At 39.1% G+C, this 25,879-nt stretch overlaps 1 protein-coding gene across 1 annotated transcript in view; it reads left to right on the top strand.

Moving 5' to 3' along the window:
* Positions 1-23,020, top strand: part of LOC115857662 (L-lactate dehydrogenase C chain-like) — a 51,708-nt gene extending 28,688 nt beyond the window's left edge. Inside the window, exon 4 of the mRNA XM_060303441.1 lies at positions 22,906-23,020. Coding sequence (XP_060159424.1) covers positions 22,906-23,012 — 107 coding nt within the window. The 3' untranslated portion in view covers positions 23,013-23,020. The remainder of the gene's footprint in view (positions 1-22,905) is intronic.
* The last annotated feature ends 2,859 nt before the right edge of the window (positions 23,021-25,879 follow it).

Below are 25,879 nucleotides of genomic sequence, written 5' to 3'. Positions count from 1 at the left end.
GCTTGCTGTGTTATGGTTATGAGTTCAGTATGACATGATTTCTGCCCTCAGGTATTTCACAGTGAGTATTTATGGTACCTCATCTAACTGGTTATTGATGGATGCTTGGTAACAGTCAATTGGTAGCTCCCTCTTGGTGTCCAAGGTAGGAGTGCATGTGCTTCATACAAAAATATATATTTCCGGGCTTCCCTGATGGCGCAGTGGTTGAGAGTCCCCCTGCCGATGCAGGGGACACGGGTTCATGCCCCGATCCGGGAAGATCCCACATGCCGCGGAGCGGCTGCGCCTGTGAGCCATGGCTGCTGAGCCTGCGTGTCCGGAGCCTGTTGCTCCACAACGGGAGAGGCCACAACAGTGAGAGGCCCGTGTACCACAGAAAAAAAAAAAAAAATTTATATATATATATATTTCCTTGATTCCACAAAGAATTTAAGGCAGCTATAGGAAATACACAGTGAAACAAAAACTAAAAAATCAGGAGCGAGGTAATTTACAAATTAGACTAGGACAGGACCAGTGGGAAAAATTAGAAGGCATATATGCAGACCCTGAGGACCTACATAGCTCTGGTGGAGGCAAACCCATTTAGTCAGAGAGTTACGGTTAACTCTCTGTTATTCTTGCTATTTAATAGCTTTCATTTCAGTCATCTATTACTGAACATAATTAGTTTCCCATTATTTTGTTGTCTTTACTTTTTTTTCAACTTTTCCCTTGAATGTACAAAATATGGTCATGAGAGTTTAGTTAGGATGGGGGGAGGGGAGTCTTCTGTGGATTTTGCCTCGTTTTTTTTTTTTTTTCATTTAATCTCCTTTATTTTTTTTTTTCATTTTAACATCTTTATTGGAGTATAATTGCTTTACAATGGTATGTTAGCTTCAGCTTCACAACAAAATGAACCAGTTATATATATACATATGTTCCCATATCTCTTCCCACTTGCGTCTCCCTCCCTCCCACCCTCCCTATCCCACCCCTCCAGGCAGTCACAAAGCACCGAGCTGATCTCTCTGTGCTATGCGGCTGCTTCCCACTAGCTATCTACCTTACGTTTGGTAGTGTATATATGTCCATGCCTCTCTCTCGCTTTGTCACAGTTTACCCTTCCCCCTCCCCATAGCCTCAAGTCCATTCTCTAGTAAGTCTGTGTCTTTATTCCCGTTTCACCCCTAGGTTTTTCATGACATTTCTTTTCTTAAATTCCATATATATGTGTTAGCATACGGTATTTGTCTCTCTCTTTCTGACTTACTTCACTCTGTATGACAGACTCTAGGTCTATCCACCTCATTACAAATAGCTCAATTTCGTTTCTTTTTATGGCTGAGTAATATTCCATTGTATATATGTGCCACATCTTCTTTTTCCATTCATCCGATGATGGACATTTAGGTTGTTTCCATCTCTGGGCTATTGTAAATAGAGCTGCAATGAACATTTTGGTACATGACTCTTTTTGAATTATGGTTTTCTCAGGGTATATACCCAGTAGTGGGATTGCTGGGTCATACGGTAGTTCTATTTGTAGTTTTTTAAGGAACCTCCATACTGTTCTCCACAGTGGCTGTATCAATTTACATTCCCACCAACAGTGTAAGAGGGTTCCCTTTTCTCCACACCCTCTCCAGCATTTATTGTTCTAGAGTTTTTGATGATGGCCATTCTGACCAGTGTGAGATGATATCTCATTGTAGTTTTGATTTGAATTTCTCTAATGATCAGTGATGTTGAGCATTCTTTCATGTGTTTGTTGGCAGTCTGTATATCTTCTTTGGAGAAATGTCTATTTAGGTCTTCTGTCCATTTTTCGATTGGGTTGTTTGTCTTTTTGTTATTAAGCTGCATGAGCTGCTTATAAATTTTGGAGATTAATCCTTTGTCAGTTGCTTCATTTGCAAATATTTTCTCCCATTCTGAGGGCTGTCTTTTGGTCTTGTTTATGGTTTCCTTTGCTGCGCAAAAGCTTTGAAGTTTCATTAGGTCCCATTTGTTTATTTGTGTCTTTATTTCCATTTCTCTAGGAGGTGGGTCAAAAAGGACCTTGCTGTGATTTATGTCATAGAGTGTTCTGCCTATATTTTCTTCTAAGAGTGTGATAGTTTCTGGCCTTACATTTAGGTCTTTAATCCATTTTGAGCTTATTTTTGTGTATGGTGTTAGGGAGTGATCTAATCTCATACTTTTACATGTAGCTGTCCAGTTTTCCCAACACCACTTATTGAAGAGGCTGTCCTTTCTCCACTGTACATTCCTGCCTCCTTTATCAAAGATAAGGTGACCATATGTGCGTGGGTTTATCTCTGGGCTTTCTATCCTGTTCCATTGATCTATCTTTCTGTTTTTGTGCCAGTACCATACTGTCTTGATTACTGTAGCTTTGTAGTATAATCTGAAGTGAGGAAGCCTGACTCCTCCAGCTCCATTTTTCGTTCTCAAGATTGCTTTGGCTATTCAGGGTCTTTTGTGTTTCCATACAAACTGTGAAAGTTTTTGTTCTAGTTCTGTGAAAAATGCCAGTGGTAGTTTGATAGGGATTGCACTGAATCTGTAGATTGCTTTGGGTAGTAGAGTCATTTTCACAATGTTGATTCTTCCAATCCAAGAACATGGTATATCTCTCCATCTATTTGTATCATCTTTAATTTCTTTCATCAGTGTCTTATAATTTTCTGCATACAGGTCTTTTGTCTCCTTAGGTAGGTTTATTCCTAGATATTTTATTCTTTTTGTTGCAATGGTAAATGGGAGTGTTTTCACTTTCAGATTTTTCATCCTTAGTGTATAGGAATGCCAGAGATTTCTGTGCATTAATTTGGTATCCTGCTACTTTATCAAATTCATTGATTAGCTCTAGTAGTTTTCTGGTAGCATCTTTAGGATTCTCTATGTATAGTATCATGTCATCTGCAAGCAGTGACAGCTTTACTTCTTCTTTTCCGATTTGGATTCCTTTTATTTCCTTTTCTTCTCTGATTGCTGTGGCTAAAACTTCCAAAACTATGTTGAATAAGAGTGGTGAGAGTGGGCAACCTTGTCTTGTTCCTGATCTTAGTGGAAATGCTTTCAGTTTTTCACCATTGAGGACGATGTTGGCTGTGGGTTTGTCATATATGGCCTTTATTATGTAGAGGAAAGTTCCCTCTATGCCTACTTTCTGCAGGGTTTTTATCATAAATGGGTGGTGAATTTTGTCAAAAGCTTTCTCTGCATCTATTGAGATGATCATATGGTTTTTCTCCTTCAATTTGTTAATATGGTTTATCACGTTGATTGATTTGCGTATATTGAAGAATCCTTGCATTCCTGGAATAAACCCCACTTGATCATGGTGTATGATCCGTTTAATGTGCTGTTGGATTCTGTTTGCTAGTATTTTGTTGAGGATTTTTGCATCTATGTTCATCAGTGATATTGGCCTGTAGTTTTCTTTCTTTGTGACATCCTGGTCTGGTTTTGGTATCAGGGTGATGGTGGCCTCGTAGAATGAGTTTGGGAGTGTTCCTCCCTCTGCTATATTTTGGAAGAGTTTCAGAAGGATAGGTGATAGCTCTTGTCTAAATGTTTGATAGAATTCGCCTGTGAAGCCATCTGGTCCTGGGATTTTGCTTGTTGGAAGATTTTTAATCACAGTTTCAATTTCAGTGCTTGTGATTGTTCTGTTCATATTTTCTATTTCTTCGTGATTCAGTCTTGGCAGGTTGTGCCTTTCTAAGAATTTGTCCATTTCTTCCAGGTTGTCCATTTTATTGGCATAGAGTTGCTTGTAGTAATCTCTCATGATCTTTTGTATTTCTGCAGTGTCAGTTGTTACTTCTCCTTTTTCATTTCTAATTCTATTGATTTCGGTCTTCTCCCTTTTTTTCTTGATGAGTCTGGCTAATGGTTTATCAATTTTGTTTATCCTTTCAAAGAACCAGCTTTTAGTTTTATTGATCTTTGCTATTGTTTCCTTCATTTCTTTTTCCTTTATTTCTGATCTGATTTTTATGATTTCTTTCCTTCTGCTAACTTTGGGGTTTTTTTGTTCTTCTTTCTCTAATTGCTTTAGGTGCAAGGTTACGTTGTTTATTCAAGGTGTTTCCTGTTTCTTAAGGTAGGATTGTATTGCTATAAACTTCCCTCTTAGAACTGATTTTGTTGCATCCCATAGATTTTGAGTCGTCGTGTCTCCATTGTCATTTGTTTCTAGGTATTTTTTGATTTCCTCTTTGATTTCTTCAGCGATTACTTCGTTATTAAGTAGTGTATTGTTTAGCCTCCATGTGTTTGTATTTTTTACAGATCTTTTCCTGTAATTGATATCTAGTCTCATAGCGTTGTGGTCGGAAAAGATACTTGATACAATTTCAATTTTCTTAAATTTACCAAGGCTTGATTTGTGACCCAAGATATGATCTATCCTGGAGAATGTTCCATGAGCACTTGAGAAAAATGTGTATTCTGTTGTTTTTGGATGGAATGTCCTATAAATATCAATTAAGTCCATCTTGTTTAATGTATCATTTAAAGCTTGTGTTTCCTTATTTATTTTCATTTTGGATGATCTGTCCATTGGTGAAAGTGGGGTGTTAAAGTCCCCTACTATGAATGTGTTACTGTCGATTTCCCCTTTTATGGCTGTTAGTATTTGCCTTATGTATTGAGGTGCTCCTATGTTGGGTGCATAAATATTTACAATTGTTATATCTTCTTCTTGGATCGATCCCTTGATCATTATGTAGTGTCCTTCTTTGTCTCTTCTAATAGTCTTTATTTTAAAGTCTGTTTTGTCTGATATGAGAATTGCTACTCCAGCTTTCTTTTGGTTTCCATTTGCATGAAATACCTTTTTCCATCCCCTTACTTTCAGTCTGTATGTGTCTCTAGGTCTGAAGTGGGTCTCTTGTAGACAGCAAATGTATGCGTCTTGTTTTTGTATCCATTCAGCCAGTGTGTGTCTTTTGGTGGGAGCATTTAGTCCATTTACATTTAAGGTAATTATCGATATGTATGTTCCCATTACCATTTTCTTAATTGTTTTGGGTTCGTTATTGTAGGTCTTTTCCTTCTTTTGTGTTCCTTGCCTAGAGAAGTTCCTTTAGCAGTTGTTGTAGAGCTGGTTTGGTGGTGCTGAATTCTCTCAGCTTTTGCTTGTCTGTAAAGGTTTTAATTTCTCCATCAAATCTGAATGAGATCCTTGCTGGGTAGACTAATCTTGGTTTCAGGTTTTTCTCCTCCATCACTTTAAATATGTCCTGACACTCCCTTCTGGCTTGCAGAGTTTCTGCTGAGAGATCAGCTGTTAACCTTATGGGGATTCCCTTGTGTGTTATTTGTTGTTTTTCCCTTGCTGCTTTTAATATGTTTTCTTTGTATTTAATTTTTGACAGTTTGATTAATATGTGTCTTGGCGTATTTCTCCTTGGATTTATCCTGTATGGGACTCTCTGTGCTTCCTGGACTTGATTAACTGTTTCCTTTCCCATATTAGGGAAGTTTTCAACTATAATCTCTTCAAATATTTTCTCAGTCCCTTTCTTTTTCTCTTCTTCTTCTGGAACCCCTATAATTCGAATGTTGGTGCGTTTAATGTTGTCCCAGAGGTCTCTGAGACTGTCCTCAGTTCTTTTCGTTCTTTTTTCTTTATTCTGCTCTGCAGTAGTTATTTCCACTATTTTATCTTCCCGGTCACTTATCTGTTTTTCTGCCTCAGTTATTCTGCTATTGATCCCATCTAGAGTATTCTTCATTTCATTTATTGTGTTGTTCATCATTGTTTGTTTCATCTTTAGTTCTTCTAGGTCCTTGTTAACTGTTTCTTGCATTTTGTCTATTCTATTTCCAAGATTTTGGATCATCTTTACTATCATTATTCTGAATTCTTTTTCAGGTAGACTGCCTATTTCCTCTTCATTTGTTAGGTCTGGTGGGTTTTTATCTTGCTCCTTCATCTGCTGTGTGTTTTTCTGTCTTTTCATTTTGCTTATCTTACTGTGTTTGGGGTCTCCTTTTTGCAGGCTGAAGGTTCGTAGTTCCTGTTGTTTTTAGTATCTGTCCCCAGTGGCTAAGGTTGGTTCAGTGGGTTGTGTAGGCTTCCTGGTGGAGGGTACTAGTGCCTGTGTTCTGGTGGATGAGGCTGGATCTTGTCTTTCTGGTGGGCAGGTCCACGTCTGGTGGTGTGTTTTGAGGTGTCTGTAGACTTATTATGATTTTGGGCAGCCTCTCTGATAATGGGTGGGGTTGTGTTCCTGTCTTGCTAGTTGTTTGGCATAGGATGTCCAGCACTGTAGCTTGCTGGTCATTGCGTGAAGCTGGGTGCTGGTGTTGAGATGGAGATCTCTGGGAGATTTTCGCCGTTTGATATTATATGCAGCTGGGAGGCCTCTTGTGGACCAGTGTCCTGAAGTTGGCTCTCCCACCTCAGAGACACAGCACTAACTCCTGGCTGCAGTACCATGAGCCTTTCATCCACACGGCTCCTTAATTTGGGATGATTCGTTGTCTATTCATGTATTCCACAGATGCAGGGTACATCAAGTTGATTGTGAAGCTTTAATCCGCTGCTTCTGAGGCTGCTGGGAGAGATTTCCCTTTCTCTTCTTTGTTCTCACAGCTCCCAGGGGCTCAGCTTTGGATTTGGCCCCGCCTGTGCGTGTAGGTCGCCAGAGGGCGTTTGTTCTTTGCTCAGACAGGATGGGGTTAAAGGAGCCGCTGATTCGGAGGCTCTGGCTCACTCAGGCCCGGGGTAGGGAGGGTCACGGAGTGCGGGGCGGGCCTGCGGCGGCAGAGGCCGGCGTGAGGTTTCCAGCCTGAGGCGCGCCGTGCGTGCGTGCGTTCTCCCGGGGGAGTTGTCCCTGGATCCCGGGACCCTGGCAGTGGCGGGCTGCACAGGCTCCCTGGAAGGGGGGTGTGGATAGTGACCTGTGTTCGCACACAGGCTTCTTGGTGGCGGCAGCAGCGGCCTTAGCGTCTCATGCCCGTCTCTGGGGTCCGCGCTTTTAGCCGCGGCTCGCGCCCGTCTGTGGAGCTCCTTTAAGCAGCGCTCTTAATCCCCTCTCCTCGCGCACCAGGAAACAAAGAGGCAAGAAAAAGTCTCTTGCCTCTTCGGCAGGTCCAGACTTTTTCCCAGACTCCCTCCCGGCTAGCCGTGGTGCACTAACCCCCTGCAGGCTGTGTTCACGCCGCCAACCCCAGTCCTCTCCCGGCGCTCCGACTGAAGCCGCAGCCTCAGCTCCCAACCCCGCCCGCCCCGGCGGGTGAGCAGACAAGCCTCTCGGCTGGTGAGTGCCGGTCGGCCCTGATCCTCTGCGCTGGAATCTCTCCGCTTTGCCCTCCGCACCCCTGTTGCTGTGCTCTCCTCCGCGGCTTCGAAGCTCCCCCACTCCGCCACCCGCAGTCTCCGCCCGCGAAGGGACTTCCTAGTGTGTGGACACTTTTCCTCCTTCACAGCTCCCTCCCGCTGGTGCAGGACCCGTCCCTATCCTTTTGTCTCTGTTTATTTTTTTCTTTTGCCCTACCCAGGTACGTGGGGGGTTTCTTGCCTTTTGGGAGGTCTGAGGTCTTCTGCCAGCGTTCAGTAGGTGCTCTGTAGGAGTTGTTCCACGTGTGTTTGCCTCGTTTTAAGCTCCTCTCTTACACCAAATTAAAGCTTCGTTTTAGGAGATCCTTGCAGAGATCAAAAAGCTTCAAAATATACTTTCTACAGGGAATATTCTAGGAAATAAAACTGCTGTACATCATGTGTTCTCAGCTGGAGCAATATTGCCCCTAGGGGGTGAAAATTGGTTCTTGGGTGGGGGGGTTGGTGAAAGAAATCTTTGATATTACAAGGGTTTGGCTCTCCAAAGGTCAACGCTACCAGACAAAAGTCTCACTCCATAATATTTAATCTCATGCTGTGGGGGCAGGTGAGGGAGCTGAACGATTAGGGTTAATGTCTGAAGAAGCTCTTGAGGGAAAGATAATGAAAAAAGGCTGAGAAACACTGCTCTACATTTTGTAAAAGAATTTGTCAGATGTCTATTATGTTTTATGATTCACAAATGAGTAAGAAAACAGTTTGGGTAGAATGTGCTGGGAGAAGAGAAGTGGAAACCTTGGTTCATCCCCAATTAACGGATGAGAGGGGGATTTTATTAGATTCTACATTTAACGACTTCATAAATAATGAGTTGTAGAAATGGTTATCAATTGTATATATGGTTATCAATTAGCACTGCCCTGATCAAATTCTTAGGGTTTTGTATCTTATTTAAAAATCTCCTTTGCATAGAGGGTTTAAATTAAATGTTTTTTCTACTTCAGCTCGTATTTGGGTGGTAAACAGTAGCCCTGAGATCCTTTTCTCCCACAGCCCTGGTGAAAAATTCCCAATCAAGAGTCAAAAAGCCCTTATCCCATACATCTAGACAAGATTTCGTTAGAAATAAATTTACCTGGGCTCCCTGGTGTTCCTTGCCTCTCTGGGCAAGGAACACTCCGTTTGAGAGCTGAGTCCCTCTACTTCAGTGTGCCTGCCAGCCAGGCAGAAACCCGCCAGCCACAGGAACCGCAACCTGCAACAGGTGCAGGCGCAGTGCCTCTAGGGCTCGCCTCCTGGCCTCGCGCCTGCACCTGGAGCGCTTGGCCCCCGCGAGGTCCGCACGGGCTGGGCGCCGCCTTACGCAGCCTCAGTAGCCAAAGGTTTTCCTCCTCTGAGCTTCAACCAGCTTCCCCTCCGCTTTCCTCCATTTTCTTCCTCTTCCTCGGGCGGCCATGAGCTGGGCCGCGGGAGTGCTGCGGGCTAGCGGGAGAGTGGGCGCCGCCGGAGTGTATGCTTTTTGCTTGGCGTTGACTCTGGGTCCCCTGCAGGCGGCATGCATCCCCCTGCGGGGCGGCTGGCCCTTCACCCGTGTGAGGGTGGCCAGGAGTACCGTGCGCCTGGACGTCCTAGGCCCAGAGCCTGGGGACTGTGGGCTCGTGGACCCTGGGCTCGGTCCTGGAGCTAAGAGCTGGGGGAGGAGAAGAATGGGGGCGCGGGGGGCGGAGGGAAGGAAGAGCAGAGGCTTCAGGGCAAAGGCTGAAATAACTTTACCGGTGGTAGGTCTCATTTTTGGTGGAGGGAGACCCTTTTCCTTCCTTCACTCCCTCTCAACCCCTCTTCACTGTATCCACCTTCCTCCTCCTCCCCTTGGTTTGCCTCCTGGATGCTGGGCTGCTGGTCATTGTCGTTCCCTGTGTGTCTGCAGCGCCTCCTTACCCGCCGGGGCCCAGGAGTTCTCTATATGCCCCCTCTTACTACAGACCAATTCCAGATCAATCGGAAGTGGCTTTGCGGCTTTGCCATTTTTCCTCAAGATGGCGACCGTCAAGCGTGACTTCTAAGATTTTCGCTTCAGAAGAGGCCATTCATCCCAGTAAGGAAGTGGATCAGTTGCTATGGCCTGTGCATCTTATTAAAAGTAAGTTATACGCCATTCTCAACAAGTTAATCCAAATCAGCCCCTTAAGAAGAAAAAAATTAAGGTTAGGGGATCATATATAAGCGAATTCGTGATAGTAGAAATTAGCTATGCCAGAGAGCCATTTGGGCATTTTGCCTTTAAATAAAAAGGTTTTTTCCATCTGCCTGTGCTGCTTTGCTCCATGGCTGCTTCCCAGCACAGTAAGCTGTAGCCCCAGGGAAGCACCTGTTGTCCAAGAGCAGTCGGTAGCTTGCCGCTTCAGCTCTGGACAAGTATCAAGTGCTTTGACACATGTAAGAAGCAGGTATATGGCATTTTCAGAAGGTAGCGTGGTCCTCAAGTGAGTTACTGGTATTCTACATCAGCAAAATAGCTCAATTTTTGAGAGGTTACACACAAACTTTCTCTTTATGCATTTTATTCTTTTAGAATAAAATAAATACATGCTGCTGTAATAAAATTGCCTTTAATCACTTAAGCCTAACCTTGACTCAAGCAGTGAATGCCTGTAAATATAATAAATGAAAAAAGTTAGTATTTTTATAACATAAAACAGTATCATTTATAGCTTGTCAATCACATTTAGTCATCCAGCAAAAATAAAAAGCCTGGTAGAGAATTTCATACCTGCAAATAATGGAGACTATTTTTGTTAAGACTGTCAGAATTTACTAACCACAATTACAACATACAGCCCAAAGAATGCAGTCATCTCCTTATCATGTTAATTGTTCTCTTTTGAAGATGTGTTGTGTTGACTAATTGAACAGTAATTCAAGTAGAGTGTCTCAGGAGAAACCACTTGAGCTCTGTCTTTGGCGTCTGGCTGGCGGCTCTGAGCATTACCAAAGGCTCTGACTCGCCCTGACTGTGTCGTCTTTTACAGGCCTCATCTTCCGCGCACGGCTTCATTCCCAGTGGGCTGGAAACAACCTAAGGTTGTGTTTTTTTGGGGAGTTGTTTGGTCAGGACCTTTTGAACAGTACTGTCCCAATGAAGTACTAGATATTATCTATGTAAGAATGAGTCTTTTTAACAATAATATCCTTTCAGAAATTTCTCACTACTTTGTAACTGCATGACTTAACCTGGTGATAAAAGCAGTTATTAAAAATCTACCTTTTCCCCCACCCCCCAGAAAAAGTAAGTTATGTGCTCTGTGCCATAGGGTTAACCAAGTTTTCCTTAGTTGCAGGCAAGGCCACCACATACCATTGTGCAGGTTGTGTCTAGTTCAAGAGGTGAGTGGGGGCCTATCCAGCTCCTGCTGGCTTAACCCAGAGGAACAGGTGCTCTCTTCTAATTGTTCCACCCAGAGAGGGCTGCTTTTTCTAGTTCTTATGATGGTATCCTATGTGTTAGAAGCGTCTCTATGTGAAAGCATCTTGACATTTCACTTTCACTCATGTGGTGATACTATGAGGTCCCCCTTTGCTTGACTAGGAAACTCTGCTCACAAGTAAAACAACTGGAGAAATAGGGGGCAGAAAACGAGTGTGCAACTTGTCAGTTGTGGTAGGTGTCCTACTAGTAACAAATACAATAATCCTTTTCCTTTAAAAATCTCTCTCCCATTTCCTGGTCTCTATTTTTATTTCCCTTCCTTCTTTATTCATGTTAGGTTAGTTTTAGTGTTTAGTTTTCTTAGTATTGATGTAGCTAATAAAGTTAGCTTCCACTTTTAATGGAGAGACGTAGGACTAAAAGATCTGACCCTTTTCTAAGAATATTACCCTGATCTGAACACATAACGTTTTGGTAAATCATAATAAACTCTTTTAGCTATGATTTGTTTTTATTAGTGGAATATCTATAAGATTTCTTCAAGCTACCTTTCTGTAGCCTTTAATCCTGGCATGATTTATTGGATTTAAAGGATTAGGCCTGATTTCACGTCTGAATGACATAAGGCACTGAGAGCATCAGGTACTGTCACCTGCTGCTTCAAGCAATCATATGAGTTCCTCATGACTCATTTTGTCCTACCAGCTATAATGCCTTTGTCAGCAGTGTCCTCATTGCTGAGAAGAATACACATACATGAAAACCAACACATTCGTTTACAACATTGATTATAATGAGAATAACAGTATGCTTTGTATACATTATCTAACAGCCCTGAAAAGTAATTATTAGATCTACTTTATAGAGGAGAAAAAAGCCACAGACTGTCTCAAGTTACCTGAATAGATAAGTGTATATAGATAATATATACATAATACATTGTCATTAACTAAAGTCCATACTTTAGTTTTTACCTAATGTTCTTTTTCTGTTTTAGTATCCCTTCCAGGATACCACATTACATTTAGTTATTCATGTCTCCTTAGACTCCTCTAGACCATGACAATTTCTTTTTTAGGCTTTCCTTGTGTATTTTTGTTTCCCCAGCCACGCCACGCGGCTTGCAGGATCATAGTTCCAAGACCAGGGGTTGAACCCAGGCCCTGGCAGTGAAAGCACTGAATGCTAACCACTGGGCCGCCAGGGAATTCCTGAGGCCTTCCTTGTTTTTGATGACTTTGGCAGTTTTGAGGAGTACTGGTCAGATATTCTGTAGAATGCTCCTCTGTTGGAATTTGTCTGGTGTTTTTCTCATAGTGAGACTGAAATAATGGATTTTGGGGAGGAAGACACAGAGGTTAGGTAGCATTTTCATCACATCATTTCCAGAGTACATACTATCAACATGATTTATTCCAGTTGATGTTGACCTCAGTCACTTGCTGAGGTACTGTTAGGTTTCTCTACTGTAAAGTTACTCTTTTTTCCGTCTTTCCATGCTGTGCTCCTTGGAAGGAAGTCTCTGTACAGCCCACACTTAGGGAGTGGGGAGTTATGTTCCCTCTCCTTGGGAGTAGAGTATCTTCCTAAATTATTTGGGTTTCTTCTGCATGGGAGATTTGTCTCTTCTCTCCTTTTTATTCATTCATTCAGTCATTTACTAATATCAGTATGGGCTCATGAATTTTATTTTATATTTTGGGTTATAATTAAGCGCATCTTTATTTTGTTTCTCAAGTCGTTCCAGCTTTGGCCGTTGGGAGCTCATTCAGTCGACTACTGTGTCCCTTTGACATACCCCCATCAACATAGGGTTTTTGTTTAGTTTGAGCACTTCTGTAGCTTCTGGCATATAAGATCTTGCAGCTTCTTCATGTCATATACTTTCTGCTTCAGTTGTAAATCAACCTTTTTTTTCCCCCAAGGAGCCCTGATTCCTTTTATTGGAGTATGATATTATAACCCAAGATCTGAATGCTAGGTGTGCTCATTTCTACACAGAACATTTTAAAAACTATCTTTCAAAGGTAATTTTATCAATAATGTAATTCTGCTCCATGCTACTATAATCTCTGTAAATAATTTAGAGTATCCAGAAAGCATTGGCATCTCATTAGGCAACAACGTTTTCCTTGTGATACAGTTTAGACTTCTAGGCTAATAAATTATAATCAAATCAGCCAAGCACTTTAAATTTCCATTAATTAGAATAAAGTAAAAAGATCCAACAATATAAGTTGGACATGTACTTAAATTATGGATACTTGATCATTTATTTCTAAGTACTAGCTCAAAGCCATTGGTTTTTTTCAGTGAAGATTTTAATAATATTATATATTTAATAATATATAATAAATATAATATGTAGTTATTTACAACATTATTTTTCAAAAGGTGATACATTCACAAGGTTAAAAAATAAAAGTAATATAAAAAGATATACATAGTATGTATAGCTGATTCACGTTATTATAAAGCAGAAACTAACACACCATTGAAAAGCCGTTATACTCCAATAAAGATGTTTTAAAAAAAAAAAGATACACATAGAGAAGTCACACTTTCATCCTGTTTCCATCCAACCTTTCCCCTAAATTCCACTTTAGGAAACCATTTGTCAGTTTCTTACGTATCCTCTAGAGTTTCTTTTGCAAATACAATATATAATTTTCCTCCTTTATTACATATGAAGTAGCATGCTAGAAATATATAGTACTGATTCCTTTTTGCATGTAACATTGCTTGATAAAAGAACTGTAAAATTTTAGAGTTGGAAAGGGCCCTATATTTTAACCTATTTATTGAAAAAACTTTTATTGAGCTTCTATGTGCCAGGTTAATGCTAAGCACCAGATGAGTGAAAATGAATGACTTCCTTTTCTCTAGGAGCTCGTAGTCCGGTGAGAAATTCCTTCTACAGAATCCCTTCTTTATCATTGTGCAGCCTCAACTTAAATTGAAGAGGTGTTCACTACCTTCAGAGACTGTTCTGTTTATTAAATGGCTTCTCTGTTTGTTTTCCTAATTGTGAGCTGAAGCTTTCCTCCTTGTAGCTTGTATCTCTTCTAGTTTGGACTTTTATATCATGATGACATGTTGAACAGATTCAGTATGTCTTCCCTGAGTCTGATAATTCATAAGGTAGATATAGATTGCCAGTGTAAGAATTTTCTTTCATTCTCCAGTTAATCCAGAAGCCCCTTCTCCCACTTGACTAATGTCTTTTTAGGGCTTGAGTGATGAACTTGCCTTTGTGGATGCTGATGAAGGCAAATTGATGGGTGAGACAGTGGATCTGCAACATGGCAGCCCTTTCATGAAAATCCTAAATGTTTTTTTCCAGCAAAGGTTACTGTCATAGCTAAATACCATAAATATTCTAATAGTACATTAATAAATATCTAAGAAAATCATATCTTTATATCATGACTTCCCCAATTGTTATAAAGTTGGTTGCTCCCTACCCTGTAGTCTCATAACATGTTCAGATTTCATTAGGTTGTACTTAATTTGTTTACAGGGCTTCCTACAGCACCAGACTGAGTTCCTGTGAGCAGCAGTAATAGTAATTATCATGACAGTAATCATTAATTGATTGCCCATTTTGTGCCAGCCACTGAGCTAAAGCACTTTATTTTATTTAATAACCTCAGCACAATTCTATGATGTTTCATAGATGATGCATCTGCACATCAAGGTTAAATAAAAGTGATGGAGTAAAGATTTGATCCCTTTGTTTTGACTCAAAAGCCTAAGCTCTTAACTACTGTACTTTATTTACTTGGCACCCAGGAGGTAATTGTATGAACAAATGAATGAACCAATATCTCCCTGTTCAAGGGTCTTTTCATACCACATCTATCTCTAAGTAAACATTCTCATTTACAGAACAATGTACATTTTGACCTTTTATTCTATAAAGTGCAAGAGGTATGTATGTTAGGAGGTTGTTAAAACAAATGTACAAGGAAAATTTAGCACTAATTTCCTAAAATTAAGAGTGCCCTGGGCATTGTAGAAGATCTGAGGGAGCTCACTCTTTAGTAAGAAGTGTGGTGATTGAGCTGGACAGGAAATGTGTACTTAAATTTTAGATGTTTTCTCCCATAATGTTTTCTATTCAAATCTTTCCCCAGATTACTTTGTCACTGCAAACTCAACATAGTGATTATCATAGCAGGTGCAGGCCACATAAAGAGAAACATACCTTGATTTAATCCAGAGAAATGTGTTCGTGTTTAAATTAATGATTTCCAGTATTATCTAACACAGTCTCCACTGCAAAGTGATTATTGTTTCCAATCCAGGCCACCTTTATTTTGGCTGTGCAGTGAATAATAATTTTTTTTGAGTGGGGGGGTGGGTTTAGTAACTTGGTAGAGAAAAATAATGGGCATTAAACTCTAAACTACCGATATAGCCAGAATAGTTTCCTGTTTTGTTAATTTAACGTGTATTTTGCATAATCAGTGTGTGTACCATAATGAAGATTTCTTTAAATACTAGCGTATATGAAGATAATTTGCGGAATCATAGTGTGTAAGTCCAAGTTTTACAAACTAAAGACTTCCATATCTGAGCTGTTTTCCGGATTGCTGAGGGTGCTGAAGTGAAAGCACAGTACTTTATTGACTAACCCTCCAAGATTGTACTAGACTCCTCACTGGTACATGCACAAAGTGGACAAATTTAAGATATACTTTGGAAATAAAACATGCAGGACCACTGACAGATTTTGTATAGTGAGGGACAGGGAAGAGTAAAAAATGACTTCTGGATTTTTACCTTGAGCGACTGATTGGATGGTAGTTCCATTTACCTGGATTGTGATGCTCTCAAGGAGGTGGGAGTCAGTGAAGGAAGTAGGAGGGAGTGTTGAGTTTAGGGGGAGAAAAACCAAGATTTCCAATTGGGACATGTTAAATTTGAGATATCTGAAAAGATACTCAGGAGATATCAAACAGGTAGCTGGTAGCTGATTATGAATCTGGAACTCAGAAATCTAGGTTGTGATATTCAGCCAAATTACTGTATTTTTAAAAATGTATTTATTTATTTATGGCTGCGTTGGGTCTTTGTTGCTGCGTGCGGGCTTTCTCTAGTTGCGGCGAGTGGGGGCTACTCTTCGTTGCGGTGCGTGGGCTTCTTATTGCGGTGGCTTCTCTTGTTGCAGAGCATGGGCTCTAGGCGCACAGGCTTCAGTAGTTGTGGCACATGGGCTCAGTAGCTGTGGCTCGTGGGCTCAGTAGCTGTGGCTCACGGGCTTAGTTGCTCTGCAGCATGTGGGATCTTCCCAGGCCAGGGCTCGAACCCGTGTCCCCTGCATTGGCAGGCGGATTCTTCACCACTGAGCCACCAGGGAAACCCACTCTCAGCTCTTCTATTCAACATAGTATTGAAGTCCCAGCCACAGCAATTAGACAAGAAAAAGAAGTAAAAGGTATGCAGGCTGGAAGGGAACAGGTAAAACTGTCACTATTTGCAGATGACATGATACTCTATGTAGAGAATAATAAAGACCACACAAAAACTATTAGAACTAACAAATGAATTCAGCAAGGTAGCAGGATACAAGTTAATATGCAGAAATCAGTTACATTCTCTACACTAACAATCAAATATCAGAGAAGGTTAAAAAAAATCCTGTTTAAAATTACATTAAAAAAAAACAACCTGGGAATAAACCAAGGAAGTGAAAGACTTATATGCTGAAAACCATAAAACATTGATAGAGGAAATCAAAAATGATTCAAAGAAATGGAAAGCTGTCCCATGCTTTTGGATTGGAAGAATTAATATTGTTTAAATAGCCATACTACCCAAAGCAAGCTACAGATATAATGTGATCCCTGTCAGATTATCCATGACATTTTTCATAGAACTAGAACAAATAATCCTAAAATTTATATGGAACCATAAAAGACCCAGAATTGCCAAAGCAATCCTGAGGAAAAAGAACAAAGCAGGAGGCATAACCTTCCCAGACTTCAGACAGTACTGCAAAGCTACAGTAATCAAAACAGTGTGGTATTGGCCCCAAACCAGACATATGAATCAATGGAGCAGAATAGAGCCCAGAAATAAACCCACACACCCATGGTCAATTAATCTATGACAAAAGAGGGAAGATTATACAGTGAGGAAAAGACAGTCTCTTTAGCAAGTGGTGTTGGGAAAGGTTGACAGCTGCATGGAAATCAGTGAAGTTAGAACACAGCCTTACACCACACACAAAAATAAACTCAAGTGGCTTAAAGACTAAAATATAAGACATGACACCATAAAACTCCTAGAAGAGAACATAGGCAAAGCATTCTCTGACATAAATCGTACCAATGTTTTCTTAGGTCAGTCTACCAAGGCAATAGAGATAAAAGTGAAAATAAATAAATGGGACCTAATCAAACTTACAGTCTTTTGTACAGCAAAGGAAACCATCAACAAAAAGACAACCTATGGACTGGATGGAAATATTTGCAAATGATATGACTGACAAGGGCTTAATTTCCAAACTATAGAAACAGCTTATACAACTCAATAACAAAAAAACAAACAACCCAATCAAAAATTGGGCAGAAGGCCTAAACAGACATTTCTCCAAAGAAGACATACAGATGGCCAATAGGCACATGAAAAGATGCTCAACATCACTAATCATCAGAGAAATGCAAATCAAAATGACAATGAGATATCACCTCACACAGGCCAGAATGGCTGTTATTAAAAAGTCTATAAATAACATGTTGAAAGGGTGTGGAGAGAAGGGAACCCTCCTACATTGTTGATGGGGATGTCAGTTGGTGCAGCCATTATGGAAAACAGAATGGAGGTTCCTCAAAAAACTAAAAATAGAATTGCCATATGATCCAGCAATCCCACTCCTGGGCATATATCCAGAGAAAACTATAATTTGAAAAGATGCATGCACCCCTATAGGGTTCATAGCAGCACTATTTACAATAGCCAAGACATGGAAACAACCTAATGTCCACTGAAGATGAATGGATAAAGATGATGTGGTTGTGTGTGTGTGTGTGTGTATGAAATAAAGAATGAAATAATGCCAACATGGATGGACCCAGAGATTATCATACTGAGTGAATGGTTTAAGAAGATAATGGCACATATATACAATGGAATATTACTCAGCCCTAAAAAAGAATGAAATATTGCCATTTGCAGCAACATGGATGGACCTAGAAGAATATCATACTACATGAAGTAAGTCAGACAGAGAAAGACAAATATTATATGATATCACTCCTATATGGAATCTAAAAGAAATGACATAAATGAACTTATTTACAAAACAGAAATAGACTCACAGACATAGAAAACAAACTTATGGTTACCAAAGGGGAGAGGGAGGTAGGGAGGGATAAATAAGGATATGGGATTAACAGATACAAACTACTATACATAAAGTAGATAAGCAACAAGGATTTACAGTATAGTGCAGGGAACTATATTCAATATCTTATAATAACCTATGATGGAACACAATTTGAAAAAATACGTATATACAACTGAATTACTTTCTGTATACCTGAAACTAACACAATATTGTAAATCAACTATACTTCAATTTAAAAAAAAACTAAAATAGGATAATGACCCCAAAATACAGATAGTACTAAAAAAAAAAAAAGTGTGTCTCTTCTAGAGAGCAATATAGTTAGACCTCATTTTATGCAGTGTGAAAATCTCTGCCTTTTGAATGGACTGTTTATTCACATTAACTGTTACTGTGATATGTTTGGATTTATGCCTGTCATTTTGCTGTTTGTCTTGTGTCTTCTTTTGTTCCTTGGTTTCTCCTTTACTGACTTTTTTTGCATTTTCTCAAGTACCATTTTAATTATTTAATTAATTTTAAATTATGTTTTTTGAGGGTTTTTTTTTTTAGTGGTTGCTCTTGGGGTTACAATATCAGCTTAAGGTACCTGGATGTACTTCACATTTTTGCACACTTAATTCCAATAAAATATAGAAACTTTGCTCCATTGTAGCATCAATCCCTCACCCACTTTTGTGCTATTATTGTTGTATATGTCTATATGTATTAAAAATTCAACAGTACAGTGTTATAATTGTTGCTTTATATAATCTTAAGTCTTTTGTAGAAGCTAAGACAAAAATATATGAACTTTTTAATATTAACTTTCTTATTTTTCATTTTTGGTATTCATTTCTTTGTCGAGATTTGAGTTACTGTCTGCTGTCACTTCCTTGCTCTACTCTAGTATCTTTCCCTTCCTCTTCTGGTTGTTATTGTCAAATACCTTCTATCTGTATATCTTGTAGGCCCAACAATAAATTTTATATAGTTTTATGCAGTTGTGTTTTAAATAAGAGGTAGGTGTATGTGTGTGTATGTATGTATACACACACACACACAAACATTTTTATAAATAAATTATATTTCACTATTACCAGTGCTCCTTTCTTCATGTTGGTATGAATTGCTGCCTGGTATCACTTCCTTTCAGCCTGAAGAAACTTCTTCAGTATCTGTTGTAAGGCAGGTCGGCTGCTAGCAGTGAATTCTCTCAATCTTTATTTATTTGGGAATGTCTTTATTCTGCCTTCATTTTTGAAATATAGATTTGCTACATATAGTATTCTTGGTTGAGTTTCTCTTCCAGCACTTTGAATGTCATTCAACTGTCTTCTGGCCTCCATTGCTTCAGATTAGAAGTTAGCTGTTAACTTATTTTCTTTCTCTGGTATGCAGTGAGTCTGTTTTCTCGTATTTCCAATATTTTCTCTGTGGCTTTTGACAGTTCAACTATGGTGTGTCTAAGTAAGAATCCCTTTCAGTATATCCTACCTGGAGTTCCTTAAACTTCTTGAATGTGCAGATTAATGTTTTTCATATTTGGGAAGTTTCACCCATTATTTCTTTGCATGTGTTTGCTCCTTTCTCTCCTCTCCTTCTGGTACTACTATAACGCATGTTGGTATGTTTAATGGTCTCCCAGAAGTCTCTGTTATTTCTTGTTTTCTTTCTGATCCTTAGTTTCTATAGTTTACAAATTACCAGACATTTTCTATTAGACCTACCATCTCCAAATAAGGCCTTTTTTCTATACTTAAGACCTTTACCTTTTCCTGTCCTGTTGCATTGGCTGGGAGGATCTCCAGTAAGATGTTAAATAGAAACAGTGATAGTGGGTATATCCTTGTCTTGTTCCTGACTGTAATGAAAATACTTTTAATTTTTCTTCATTATTTGTAGTTTGTTTTGGATTTTTGATAGATATCTTTTGAGGTTAAGTCTCCTTTTCTTCTTAGATTGTTGAGTTTTACTTTTATTAAACCCTAATGGATTTGGAACTTCATCAGGTTTTTGTACAATTCAAATAATCTTTTTCTTTAAATCTCACATGGTGTAATATATTAATATATTTTCTGATATTGAACCATCTTTGCATTTCTGGGGTAAAACTTCCTTGGTCAGGAAATATTTTTCAAAAACCCCACTTAAGTATATTTGCTAATATTTTATTTAGTACTTGTGTATCTGTGTAAATAAATAATATGAGTTTACTATTTTTTATCTGGTCTTTGCTCAGTTTCGGTATCAAGGTTTTACTATATCCCCACCAAAAAATTTTTTCTGTTCTCTAATAAAATAGGTTGCATAAGAACAAACTGTTCCTTGAAATTTTGATATAACTTGTTTGTAAAACAGTTGAAAGGGTGAGGGGCTAGATTTTTGTTAAAAGTTCATTAATGTAATTTGTTTATTCAGATTTTCCATTTCTTCTTAAGTCATTTTAGGAATTTTTCTAGCTGTCCATTTCATCCAAGTTTTATACTGGCATGTGTTTCATATTTTATGACTTTTTAAACCTTTACTGTGTTTGTGCTTACCTCTCCTGTTTCCTAATATTATTTGTTGGGGACACTGTGCCCTCGTTTTGCTAGATGTTCTTCTAACTTATTAGTCCTCCTCTCCCCAAGAATTATTTTCTATTTTATTGATACTGATGTTTTTAATCTTACTACTTTCTGCTTATTTTTTAAAACTTCCTTTTACTTTATGGTTAGTAACTTTTATCCTTGATCTTTCTTGTTTTTTTAAAAAAATGCATTTAAGAATATAAACTTAACAGTAAGTACCACTTTTTCTTTTGTTTTGTGGCACTTTTATTGTCATTCAGGTATAAATATTTTGTAATTCCTAGTTTTATTTTCTCTTTAACTCAGCAAGAGTATGCTTTTAGCTTTGAAACATTTTAAAATTTGTTATATGGTGGTTGATTCTAACATAGCTGAATTGAGATCAGAGAAATGCAGGTTAACATCCACTCTTTGAAATCTGTTAAGGCTTCCTTTGTGACCTAGTTAATACAGTTTTTGTAAATGTTCCTTTATGTATTTGGGGGGTGGGAATGGACTTAATTGGATGATCTTTCTATATCCATTCACACTTATTGATTTGGTTTAGTTTTACTAAATTACAAATTTTTAATTATTACTGATCTGTCAGTTTCTGATAAAGGTAGTTACTCAAATCCACCTAGCGTTTCCCGATTTTTTTCCAATATATTTTGAGGCCACTTCAATGAGTTGCATCTAAGTTCATGATTATTATGTATTGTTGGATTGTTTCATATATTATGTAGTATCTCTGTGTATCCTTAATAATGCTTTTTTATTTTTGAAATTCTCTTTTGTTTGCCATTATTGTATCTGCACTAACTTTCTGGCTAATAGTTACCACTTTTTAAATTCAATGAGAAAAAAATTCTGATAAAATAATGTTTAAAATAGTTCACATACCCAAAACATCAGACTATGCCAAATTTTTTTCCCTTGCCTAGTGGGACTAAGGCCTGATTATGTTTTGCCTGACAGTTATATTCCATGTATACTTGTTTCTCTGTTTCCCTCTTAACTAAGCTTTTTGCTCTAAATGGATTATTCTCTGAGAAAAATTATTTCAAAGACTTGATAAGGGATATTGATTTGTGTTTCTTAAATTTTTTTTAATGGCATGAATGAATGTGTTTCTGCACAAATGTCTATACAAAGTAGCAACAAAAGGTTTTCATAATTTATTTCTATTGGGTAGATATTGTTGAAACTATGGTATAACTGGAGTTGGACAGAGAACTGTTTTTGTTCCCCCCAGCGAAACATCAGACTTAGTTTTAATTTAGATAAACGTAAAAAAGTTCATCATTTAAAGTGAGAACTTTTTCTGTCTTGAATTTTTTCTTCTCAGTGGGTATCTTAACTTTGTAGCATGGAAGTTAAGAGCATTTCCCCAAAACTGTGGTTATTGGGAGTGGCTGTAATCTGTCCACTGCCCCTTTCCATTTCTTGACTGGGCAGAGGCTTGGTGTCCACTCTGAAAGCTGTCATGGTTTGTCCTTTTAGAGCACAGAGACTCAAGTGGTAAGCCTAAAAGTACCACTGAGCTGTGCACACTCTCTGAAATATATTTAGACTGTATTGATCATATATTTAATCATAAAGTAAAATACCTCCTGGGTGAAAGGACTTTTATTCTACTTTAGGTCCTTTTAGTAGTGTGTTAATTTTTAGCACATTATTTTTTATAATAAAATAACTTACCAGAAATACAAGTTTGAAAAAAATGAGAATGTTACTACAATCCTACATATATGTACAATTAAGATTATAAGGCTTTCTTAACACAGCACTAAGTAACAAGATGTAGTTTACATTTAACTTGGGATACTCTAGTTCAGAAAGGTCAGTATTGTTAATTCAAGTAACATGAATTCTTCCTGTTAACTGGAGAAAATTAAAGGGAAGAGGAGGAGGGGTGCTAATATGATAGCAGTCCTTTTTATCTTACTTTCTTCTGGCTAAGAACCCTTGAAATCGATCTAATACAAACCCCTGGCTATGGAAAAGGACTTGAAGTGATAAAAGTTAAAACTTAATAATTTATAGTTGAAAATTTCAAAACTGTCACTTTCTTGTTTGGAGAATCTCTGCCAAGACGATAGAATTGTGGGCTCCATCCCTTAAGATTTTGATTTAGCTGATTTGGGGTAGGGCTTAGACATCTGAATTTTTGATAGTTTTGTTGAGTGTTCCTAGTTATAAACCACTCAGGGCAATTGTAACAGTTTTGCTAAGGTTAAAAAAAAACAACCACCACCTGTTATATAATACTATGTAATGAATGGATTTGGGGGTATCTTTTTCTTAGTTCCTGTGTGGAGTGGAGTGAACATTGCTGTGGTCTCTCCAAAGGTTCTGAACTCAGATAAAGGAACTGATAAAGACCTGAGCAGAAGGAAAATGTCCGCAAAGTAGTGGTTGCCAGGTAGTATGTTTTTGTTTATTTTTTTTGTTATTTTTCTGTACGCGGGCCTCTCACTGTTGTAGCCTCTCCCGCTGCGGAGCACAGGCTCCGGACACACAGGCTCAGGGGCCATGGCTCACGGGCCCAGCCGCTCCGCGGCATGTGGGATCTTCCCAGACCGGGGCACGAACCCGTGTCCCCTGCATCGGCAGGCGGACTCTCAACCACTGCGCCACCAGGGAAGCCCCCCAGGTAGTATGTTTTGTATTTTCAGTACCTTGGAAGTTAGCTGTAAGCCTGAATTGTGCCAGAGGGATGAGACTTGGGTCCTTTAAGTATATGTTGTTGTATCTGCCGGACTTTTCTTTCCTTAGCACTTCTACTTTTATTTTGGTGTGATCATATTCACATTATAAACTCTTAAGCAGTTAGGGACTAGACTAAGTCTGTCTCACTCACTGCTGAGCCTAACCCAGTATCTACCATATAGTAGGCACTCACTTGTTAACTGACAATATATTTTTTCTAATTGTTGCTATATATTCTTTACAGTTGATAGTAAAATTGGTTTCACATTAACTTTTGGATCTCCGTACTTACCGTCATAACTGTTTTCCTACCTTACATAACCAACTCCTATAAGAAATTCCTAGGAGAAATTATTGATGGAAACATTTCAGATTTGTGGCATTGTCAGGCTGCCGCAATATGGATGTTCAAAGACAAGTATTTCTTCTAAAATTAACTTATGTTCATGATTTCTTCCAACTCCACAGTGGCTGTGAGGTGATTAAAAAGAAATGGGGTGTTGCCCTACCTGTGTTGATTTAACAGAAAGTATTCTGAAGAATCTTAGGAGTGCATCCAGTTTCCACCATGAGTAAGGTAGGATATTTATGTTTGAAAAAATATTTAATATCAACATAAGATAGAGGTAAAAGAGCATTGAAGAAAATGTTTGAAGTTGATCTTATGGAAGCACCTCTCTTCCTAAAATCTGTTCTTTGCTGCTGCTGCTGAAGAGACAGAGACAAAGGGATGGTGGTAGAGGAGGAAGAGGCCTACCTTTGTAGACCTTTGTCCTGGCCTAGTGTGGTATTTCTTATACATTCTATTAGATAAAAGTCTTATTGCATCTTTATTATTTAACTGAGTGAACTAGCTCTACAAATATCTAGTAACATTGGGAACCACTGTGGTAGTTCTTGCCACATTTTGAGTTGTTCTCTAGCAGTTTCAATGAGGTCCAGTGAAGAGACCTAAGAAAGAAGCACTGATCTCAAAAGTATTAGCAGTTGGTCTCCTGGGGAGGGGGAAGTTGGGGCCTGGGTAAGATCCCTCTGCTAGTTTGAATGGGAGAAGGTAAAGTAAAATGGAATTAAATCACTGGGAATAAAGTAATAGGAATTTTGAAGTGGGTCCCCTGATAGGAAGTGGTTTGGGGGCAAGGAGATAGGAAAAGGAGGGTTGGTCCCAGCAAACATGGCAAGAGGTTGGGGCCTATGTGGGAAGATGGCAGATGAATCTGAACAATAAATATGTCTAGTCATCTGTTTTAAATTGTTCTTTACTTGTATCTTTTTTTTTTTCTTTGTGGCTTGTGGGCTCTAGAGTGCAGGCTCAGTAGTTGTGGCGCATGGGCCTAGCCGCTCCGCCGCATGTGGGAATCGTCCCGGACCAGAGCTCGAACCCATGTCCCCTGCATTGGCAGGCAGACTCCCAACCACTGCACTACCAGAGAAGTCCCCTTTCCTTGTATCTTTTTCTGCCACAGTTCATACTACAAATCTGTTAAATACTCAGTTCACCCAGCAACTGTTGTTTCTCATATTGCAGACCTTTGTTAGAAGAAAGGAGAAAGGAATAATTTTTAAGTCTTTACTTTCAGGGCCACTATTGAACAAATGAATATACCTTAGTGTTCCGTGTATCCTGGGCGAGAATGTTATTACAGACCTCATAAAGGTAAAGCTGACCTCTGCAGAAGAGGCCTGTCTGAAAAGGGTGCAGAAACTCTCTGGGAAATTCAGAAGGAGCGCAAGTTTTAAAGTTGCTTAAAACTACCATTCTGAAGTTATCGAAAGAGAGAGAGTGGTTAGTTACAGGATTAAATACGTCATACTTTTGAATACACTCAAATTCCTAAAAGTCGGAAAAAAGAAGGAGGGAAGAGTGACTCCACTATTTAGCCCCTCAGCTTTTTTATTTAGCATCCAAATGTTGGATGATACTTATTTTTTGTAATTCCTAAGTCACTGCATCAAATAAGGTATTTTGGTACCTCTGATGTACCAGTACTTGCCTTGTATATTATTATGTAGTTGCCATTTGGTCCAAAAGAATGTATGATGTGTGTTTATTGTGTTTAGAAACTGTGATTCTTTTCATCAAGCGTATGCTAATTATTTCGTTCTGGCTGGCTAATACAACTAAGTTCATTTTGTATGCTATAAAAAAGCTGTAACTTCCTTTACCATGTAAAAATAAATGTATACACAAAAATAACTCATTTAAACGTTAGCTTCAGGGCTTCCCTGGTGGCGCAGTGGTTGAGAGTCCGCCTGCCGATGCAGGGGACACGGGTTCGTGCCCCGGTCCGGGAGGATCCCACATGCCACAGAGCGGCTGGGCTTGTGGGCCATGGCTGCTGAGCCTGCGCGTCTGGAGCCTGTGCTCCGCAACGGGAGAGGTCACAACAGCTAGAGGCCCGCGTACTGCAAAAAAAAAAAAAAATGTTAGTTTCAAACCTAACACTAGATTAAACCTTGCTAGTTTCTATTCTGATAATTTTTACAAGTAGATTTTCATTTTTTAAGAAAAGATCTAAACTATATAAACTCTTCAGTGATGAGTGAGACCAAATGTCTTTCTTCTCTTG

The sequence above is a fragment of the Globicephala melas genome, chromosome 8 (genome assembly GCF_963455315.2).
Source record: "Globicephala melas chromosome 8, mGloMel1.2, whole genome shotgun sequence".
Lineage (NCBI taxonomy): Eukaryota > Metazoa > Chordata > Mammalia > Artiodactyla > Delphinidae > Globicephala > Globicephala melas.
Note: the sequence above shows the minus strand (reverse complement) of the source record. Positions and strands in the feature narration are given on the sequence as shown.